This window comes from Poeciliopsis prolifica, unplaced genomic scaffold, assembly GCF_027474105.1.
Source record: "Poeciliopsis prolifica strain line A6 unplaced genomic scaffold, Auburn_PproV2 SCAFFOLD044, whole genome shotgun sequence".
Lineage (NCBI taxonomy): Eukaryota > Metazoa > Chordata > Actinopteri > Cyprinodontiformes > Poeciliidae > Poeciliopsis > Poeciliopsis prolifica.
In genome coordinates, this window is record NW_026562419.1 from 1685950 (window position 1) to 1695000 (window position 9051).

General features: G+C 39.0%; 1 protein-coding gene and 1 pseudogene across 1 annotated transcript; both read right to left on the bottom strand.

Annotated features, from left to right (window-relative positions):
- Nucleotides 1-1267: 1267 nt before the first annotated feature.
- LOC129376587 (selection and upkeep of intraepithelial T-cells protein 1-like) lies at nt 1268-4608 on the bottom strand. The gene is made up of 5 exons (XM_055056183.1): nt 4501-4608; nt 2584-2946; nt 2405-2500; nt 2210-2315; nt 1268-1374 (listed from the first exon to the last, which is right to left on the bottom strand). Exons 1-5 carry the CDS (start codon nt 4550-4552, stop codon nt 1293-1295), a joined length of 699 nt encoding a protein of 232 aa, XP_054912158.1. The 5' UTR covers nt 4553-4608; the 3' UTR covers nt 1268-1292.
- Nucleotides 4609-5252: 644 nt separating this feature from the next.
- On the bottom strand, nt 5253-7866 carry LOC129376580 (E3 ubiquitin-protein ligase TRIM21-like; annotated as a pseudogene).
- Nucleotides 7867-9051: the final 1185 nt, after the last annotated feature.

Genomic DNA, 9051 nt, shown 5'->3' on the forward strand with positions numbered 1-9051 from the left:
TGATAATGAACATAAATAAGTGTAGATTAATTTCCTGCATCAGTAATGAAAAACACTCTGAAAATGTTTATAACCTGCTTAAAGATTCTTGATTCTTGATGTTAATCTGCCAGATTATTGAATATGAATGTTTTGTTCACCTCCGACCCCGTTGCGCTTTTAACTTATTTTTGTTAAACATTGCCATCTAGTGGCCATTGTTGGTAGCCACATGGCATTTCCTCAACCCTGCTGATGTTGTTTTCCTGTCTGCTAAAGCATTTAAATTGAATTAATTACATAGGAGAATAGTTATTGCAGACACTCTCATGTGTAGTGAAATTATGCATTTTTATGTTGTAGTAAACTCAGCCTGTTGCTAACAAACAAGCCAAGCTAATTAAGCTAAGCTAATTAAGATCAATAGTCTGTGCATAGAAATTGTATAAGCAGTGATTTTGACATTGTTACTGCAGCAATAATACTTATATGTATTCCTTTCTTTGTCCTGTTACAGTTTCACTGAAACATTGATGTCAGTAAATTGTGTAAGATCTCATCCCTGAGTCTGAGGAGTTTCTGCATTTATTCTGTGCAGCTGTTTGCATCATTTGGCTGGTAAATGTAGTTAAATCTGTAAAACAGGTTGAGTTAAATTTTGGATTATTGCAGAATGAGTTCAGTCAGTTCTCCATCAGAACTGCTGGGTCCAGTGTAACTCACAGAACCAAACAGTGACAGGCTGGCTGCAGAAGCTCTGAGCTAAAAAAACAACAAACAAAAACAGAAATCACTGAAATATTTAATATTTTATTTGAATAAGTAACAAATAGCTCAATAAATAAAAATCCTGGAATGTACAGAGACTGAGCATTCATTATAAAGTTGAGCCAGTAAACATTCAAACTAAAGAGGTCAGAAATGAAAAGTCAGCAGTTTGAGGCGTGGCTCTGATGCTGGACCTATCAGACGCGTCGCAGCTTCAGCCGCTGCTAACTTCAGTTATTTTATCAGATTTAACACAGGAAATGTTTCCAACCCTCAACTTTCACTCAGAGAAACACAAACAGGTTCTGGTTTCTAAACAAAACCCGACGTTACAAAAAAAAAACGTATTTATTCCCTTTAATATCTGAAGTTTATTTTCATTAAAGTTTTTATTTTTATTAATAGAAAAACAAAATGGAAATCAGCAAAAACAACAACAAAATGACAGTGATCCCTGGTAAACATTTCACTCACTGAATTTTGAACAATTGCAACAACCAAACGTCACTTTGTTCCTGATCCGGATCCAAGCAGCTAGACCAGGTTCAGGTTCTGGTCTGGGAACAGAACTGGTTCCTCTGCAGAACCGATCCGTGTGTCGATCCGAAGGTTTGGGCGACGAAAAGCCTTCAACAGAACGAAGAGCAACAATAAGAACAAACCACAGAATAAAGAGTTCAGCTTCAAGTCTGAATGAAATGTTTCCATTTAGAGTCAAACTGATTAAATATTTGCTGGTCCATTGACAGAGAGACAAAACCCAACTAATTCCCAGAATAAGTCCAGTTCAATTGAAAACTGGACCAGAGAAACTAAAACAATAATAATAACAGGAACCTGAAACGTCATATTCAATAAACATTATTATAAGAGAAAGAGACGCAGTGATGAGGAAAACAACCTGCAGTCCTGACTGACTGCAGGTCAGTCCGGTCATCTGACCTGCTGACCTCTGGAGGAAGTTCTGTCATCTGCATCAACATGGCCGACTTGTGACAGAGTGACCAACCTGCTGATCAGCAAACTGCTGATTGTGTAAGACAGGAAGTACTGAGGCCTTACTTGTGAAATAATAAAAGAAATTAATATTAAAATAAAATGTTTAGATCTCAACTCAGAAAGCAAGGAGGCTGATTGGCAGCCCTAAGACCCGCCCCCTGGCAGTGATTGGTTATTTCTCGTTAGCACTGGGAGAAAGCAAAGGAGCGTTTTATTATTTTTTTCACAGATTACATGTCTCATGAAATAAATATATATGTACACATATAGTTTTATAAAAGTTACTGCAGCAGGAGGAAGTCAGTGAGATAATAAAGAGAGAATTCATTTATATTTGATATTTAAAGAGTCCTGTGATGGACTGACAACGGTTCACATTCCTCTCACTACAAGTAACGACACTTTCTTTCAATTTCAATGATTATGGAGAAAATAAATGATTCTCAGAGGAAATTTGACTCACTTTCTGCATTTGTCGGCATTTCCTAAAGATGCAAATGGAAATCGGAGCCATACAAATGATGAAGAATGAAAAAACATCAGGCAAAGATGGAATCTGGTCCAGTGACCTGAAACAGAAAAGAAAGTCCAGATTAATTACCTGTAAACATTCAGGTCCACAAGTGATTCTGAAAGGTTCTGGTTCCTGCAGACTCACCGTTGCTGCTGGTTTCCTCCTCCTGTGGCGTCGGAGTGATGATGAGGCTTCTGGGAAGAACCGTCTCTGTTGCCGTCGTAGAAACAACGTTTGGATCTGAAGCAGCAACAATAACAGGATTTATGAGAAAAACTCCAACAGATCCAGAACAGAACCTGCAGTTTGGACCCGTTCCTCACCAACAACAAGCAGAAGTTCTGCTTCGATCCCGAGGCGTGGGATGAAACACCGGAACCTGCCGTGGTCCTGCAGGCTGACGTTCCGGATGGTCAGAGACAAGTCTCCTCGCCGCAGGCCGTCCTGGGACAGAGACGTCCGCTGGATGTACGTGTCCATCATCATGTCTCGGTCCGTCTTCCTGAAGCGGTACACGAACACGTACTCCACACGCTTCTGAGGGCCGGACGGCCTCAGGTCCGGTCGGGACCACTCCACCGTCATCCCCACGGCGTCCCACTCAGGATCCACACGACACGGGAGGATGACATCATCTCCAGGCGCAGCTACGATTGGCTGAGAGGAACCAATCAGATGGAGGCTCCCTGGGGACACAGGGAAGATTTATTGCTGCTATTTTCAATTTCTACATATTTTGGGGGAATTTTATCAAGAAGTGGAAGCAAACAAGTGGAAAAAAGAAAATTTTACTGTCTTCTTTCTGATCGTATCAGTGATGTCATTAACTGCTGAGCTGATCATGACATGATCAGTTGTTGATTCTCACCTGAATCAACAACTAATGATTTTTATTATTTTATCATGTAAATCATTAAATTAATTCAGTTCTCCTTTAGCTTCCCCTCTAGAGCTTTGCTTTAAATTTGGAGAGAAAATCCAAAGTTTTCTAACCATCTATATTTTATCAATTAAGAAAATAATTGATTTTTGAAATTTTAATTTTTGGAAAATCTGGATTTTTATTTTTATGATGCAAACAGAAGCTCGTTGTTTCCAATGAATGTGGACGAGCTTTCCTTCCAGATAATCAGTGATTCAGAGCAGTTAGATTCATTCTCAGCGAGTCATGGAGACCACAACCCGGTCCAAACGGCTGAGTAACAGAACCTTTTATGCTCCTGTGAGCCGGTCACCAGAATGTGAAAATACAATGTTGAAAAGGGAAAATGATGTTTCTAGAACAGTAAGGTTAAAGTATGATTATTTCCTTTTGCTTTCTGCCAATAACACATCGTCATTTCGGCTCCACTTAATCATCCAAACCAAATCCAAACTGGGCAGTTTGTCCAAATAAGTACAGGTCAGCGTTGCTCCCTTTTTTAGTGAAGGTCATGAGAGGAAGACGTCCGTAGGGAGGAGAGTCATGCAGGAAGCTTGACTCTTCTCCCTATGGAGAAGAGTCAAGCTTCTCCGTAGGGAGAAGATATTCTGAGATATTCTATCCAGACAAGAGAAACAGTTAAAACTGTATTTATGTCTCTGTGGTCCAATACAAACAGCCAGAGATTCATTATTTTACTGCTGAGTCATTAATCACATGTCAATCACACACATAACCAGAGGTGTGATGTTTTTGTGATCATAAGACTCATCATCAGTCACAGTAAAAACATCAACAACTTCAATAAAAAATGTCAGGGGTTTTCTAAAGTATAACAGGTAACTTTTCACCAAAACTTTGTTAATTGTTGCTCTGTAAAGTACCTAAAGGCATCATCAGAGTAAAAGTAAAACTGCTGAAATCAAAAGAAAAATGTCTGATTTTGAACAATGAAACAATATTAGTATTTAACATGAGTAATTATTGTGAGATAGGATCTTATCATAATAATTTAAGTCACATTTGAAAACAAACTTAAAGGTCTATAGAAATCTGATGAAGTTACACCAGTCAGTGAAATATGTCATCAGCTGCTGATTCACTGTTGAATAAAACTAAAATCCAATTCATGTGAAAAACATAAGAATTATGAAAACACATAAAAGTAACTTTAGCTCCACAGAAAACAAATTTAAACTTTATTTTCTAAACTCAGTTCTCGGGACTTAACGTTTATCACCGCAGAAAAAGTTATTAATTCTTTTTAATATTATTATTATTATTATTGAGCTCAGACTGAGCAGCAGCAGAAACTCACCGTCAACCAGAGTCCAGAACAACCAGAAGGTCAAAATCCAGGAGGAAACCATCAGAAACCAGGAGCATGTTCAGACGAGACCAGAGGAGAAACTGACTCAGGTACAAACTGATGGCTGGAGAGCTGGAGTCCAAACACGTGCCCGGAAATTACGTCAGCGCGACCGCCATATTGTGAGTGGCAACTACTTTCGAGAATTTGAAAACTGTTGACATTAAAAAACTATTATTATTCTACATATTTCTATTAATTTCGACTGGAGTTTTTTAATTCAGAGGCAAAAAGCAACAATAATTTCAGATTTAAATCCGCTTTAAATTGACCGCTTTTAATTTATTTAATTTACTTTTCAACTTATATTAATACCAGCTAATTCATTTCAACTCAGTATCTAGTTTACATAACTTGTTCAATCAAACATGATTAAAGGTCTGTAGGTAAAATTCTCTAATCTTACATATTAGATTTAAATAATTTACCTCTACATATTTATTATTTTTTTTAAAATAACGAGTTTATCTGGCATATTTTCCTAGAACATTTTTTTCCAAAGTACTTCACAGTTAAAACAAAAACAAACAGACAAAAAAAAAAAAAAAAACGCCAATTAAATCTTTTTTCTGTCTGACATCATTGTAACAAAAGCTACCTACTGGTGTAAAGAAAGTTGATTTATTAATTTACATGTAAAGGACAGAATTCACATAGAAAACATAAACAATGTTTAAGCAAGAAATGTTAAACACCTTTTTTTAAAATTAGTTTTAAGCTATAATCTTTTGAACTACAAAGGTCAAAGGTTGAAGCTGAGGATCTTTAAATGAAATATTTTCAGTACAGTTTCAGTCAGATTAATGGATGGATTTTCTCAGTCATGCTGATGAACCACAATTTATTACCCAAAAACCTTTTCAGAAACCCTAGATGTGAAAAACATTTAGTATTTTTGTTTAATTCATCTTCTAAACACAAAACTTGAACTACATTCATGAGGAACAGTGTGGTATTTGGCGCCATCTGGTGGTCAACTTTGAGGTTTCTCTGCATTGTTATCTCAGCCTTGTCTTCACAGCGCATGCGTCCTCACAGAGATGTAAAACCCTACAGAGTCAGAGTCTGTTGTGTCTTTGTGGGACCATCTGGACCATCTGGACCATCTGGACTCCTGACATCAGCAGATAGGAAACTCTGAAAACCATAACTGATTCTGATATTTGGAAATGTTTCAAAATTACCTTAAAATAACTTTTATAAATAGCACATGATGATAAAATGTGATAAACATTAAATTACAGACTCCTCATGTTTATTCAGACAGTGAGTCAACCTGGTCAATGGACCAAAACAAACAATCTGAGGCACAAAACGACTTTATATACACAGTTTCATCTTTGTCCAATAAAATAATTACTCGTTGATAATGCTAATAAGTAGTACATCAGCTCATCTTTACATGAATTTGGTCTGACAAAGCAATAAACAAAATGTCAATCAATCAGTACAGTCAGTCGATTTAGCAAATGTCATTATTAACTTATAGACATTGTATTAAAACACTTTTTATGTCCAATAAGCATAGATATTATTATTTTAGGTGAACAGAAACAGGAAGGGCAGCACCCAAACAAACTCCAACATCAACAAAACAAACAAGAGGACAAATGTCTCAGCAGTGAGGAAATGACAACAGTGATGGGACAAAGAAACTGAAACCACTGGACTTCAGGTCAGTGATGACTGCTGAGGTCCGATCAGCTCAGCAGAGGATCCGTTATAAACACAGATCCCAGCATGTAGAGGCTCAGTGAATCTGGTCTGGACTCTGTGCAGGAGAGTCGTGGTTCCAGAGACGTTGTAGAAACACAGAACACCTGCTCTGTGGTCCAGATACACCCTGGAGGAAACTGGACCTGGTACAGTTTCAATGTCATCAAGAAAAATGTGTTACCGTCTTTGGTGCAATATAAAGACCAGGATTGGTCATTGAATCCAAATCCTTCTGATCTTCTGATGCTCTTGTATGAAACTGCTACTCCGACTCCTCTCCCAGTCCACTCCACCTCCCAGTAACAACGTCCAGTCAGACTCTCTCTGCTCAGGACCTGCTTATAATCAGTGAATCTTTCTGGACGACCTGGATAAGACTGTTGTTGCATCATCCTTATTACTTTTCGGTTCCCCCCAGATAGAACAGATTCCTGTTTGCTGTGTTTGGATCCAGAGTGATCTCCTTTGAATAATGTAAGAGTCCGTCTCTCTGGTCTTTGGTTCTGCCAGTAGAACATCCGCCTTAGTGATTGTCAGTGAGATGTTTCTCCATGTGTCTCTCAGGACGTCCTGTACGATGTCTCTGAGCTCTGACACAGCTGCTGTCACGTCCTCAAGTGTCTCAGAGGACGGATGTTGATGCTGGATGATCCTGTAGACTCACTGAGTGCTGTGAGGGGTAGTTGAGGAGAAACTGGGTGTGATCCTCTGTGTGTGAGAACTGCTCCAGTTCAGCGTCTTTCCTCTTCAGCTCAGTGATCTCCTGCTGCAGCTTCTCCTGAACATCTTTGACTCGACTCACTTCAGTTTCCTGCTGGGATCTGATCTGCTGCTTCACATCAGAGCTTCTTTCCTGGAGGAGACAGATCAGCTCAGTGAAGATCTTCTCACTGTCTTCCACTGCTTTATCAGCAGAGACATTGATGGCCTCCACCTCCTGTTGAAGCAGATTCACATCTTTCTCTTGGTCCTGGATTCTCTGATGGATTTGTTGTTGACTCTCCTGGAGCTTCTTCTGCTTCTCATCTCTTTCTGCTGCAGCTGGGACTGTTTCATGGCCTTTATGTTCCTCCATGCGACAGAAGATCTTCATCCTGTCATCATGACGAGCGCAGTGGTCAGCCTGGAGTCCAGTCTTCTTTAGATCCTCCACTAAAGCAGCAAACATGAAGTTTCTCTCCAGGTTGGGTCTTGGTATGAAGGTTTTCCTGCACTGAGGGCAGCTGTGGATTTTCTTCTGATCTTCTCCATCCCAGTGGTGTTTAATACAGTTCATACAGTAACTGTGTCCACAGGGAATAGTCACCGGATCCTTCAGTAGATCCAAACAGATGGAACAGGAGAAGTTACTTTGGTCTAACTGAAGTCCTCTGTGCTCCATTTCAGCTCTCAGTAACAACGACTGCAGGCGTTTCAGTTCTTTTGCAGAGGAGGAGGAAACAGAGACGTGTTTACAGGATACGAAACGTCACACCTCCGTTCCCAGGAAGGGCTGTGAGGTTTATCTTAGACGTGCCTAAGCCTGCCTGTTTTTCCAGTATGTGCAGAATAGCTGAGAGTTACAGCAGAAATCAGATCATGACTCTGTTACAGAACCAGAAACAGAGAAGAGCTTTAACCATTCAGCTGTTTTTGGTTGTTTTAGACGCTTGAATTCTGCTTGATTTCATTCACAGATAAAAAATAACAGACTTATTTGTAATTTAACCAATTTAACCAATTGAATCATTTCTGAATTGGAATCATTTCTAATTCAGAAATGATTCAATGAAACATTACTTTCTCAAAATAACGCTTCGTCGTCATTTATGCTTCGTGTTTTGAACTGGTGGTTTGGAACCAAATGTTCCTGATCTTGTTCTTTTGGTCAATACTCAAAACATCTACGTGTAAATGTAAAAATAATAATTTAACGATAAATTTCTCCACTAAATTCAGACCAGTACGTCACTGCTAATAACGCTTGAATCCACCTATTGATCTCAGCTCTGGTTTTTCATTATCTGTGACCAAGAACCCAACCTCCCTCTGTCACTTGGGACTGGACCTCATTCCTGCTGTTGGAGTGTAGAGTTATCTAATAACATCTGATTTAATTACTTTATTACTTCAACAAAAATAGTATCTTAGATCAAATGGGCCAAGTTGCGGCACCACTTGCTTATGAAGAAAATGCAAAATGGTTCAGTTTCAGTTATTATTTATGAACACCTGCCTGATGAGGCCTAGGTGTTAAATAATAGATGAAGGTTTAAGTTCAGCAGCTGCTGTTATCTGAACGGCAAGAAGCTACAAGAGTTTAACAAAACAAATTAAACCTAAACACACAAAACACTTCAAATCTTCACCCTAAGCTGTTATTAAAGTTCAAGCACGATATTAAACAGAGATGCAGAGAATGAAACAGGCTTTCAGTTAGAAACTTTAATGTTGCAGACTTTAGCTTCTGCGGCTAACAGCTTGCAGTTTGTTGCTGTAAACAGACTGGGAGCGCTAGTTTCCTGTCAAAACAACTGCAGTCAGAATCTCCTTCTCATCCCAGATCATCAACATATTTCAGGTATCATTAAAAATGAGGCGTCTCAGTAGCAGTAAATCTGTTTCTCAGCTCTGACGTGGTTATCTGCTGCTGTTTCCCCCTCAGGGAGGCGGCAGTCAGCGCTCTGGGGGAACCTGAAACTACGAGGCTCCTTCTACAGAGTTCTGATCAAACCTTCACAGGAACATTGAGCCTATTGCTGGTTTCATATTAACTCTATGATGCTATCATGATGTAAAGCTCTA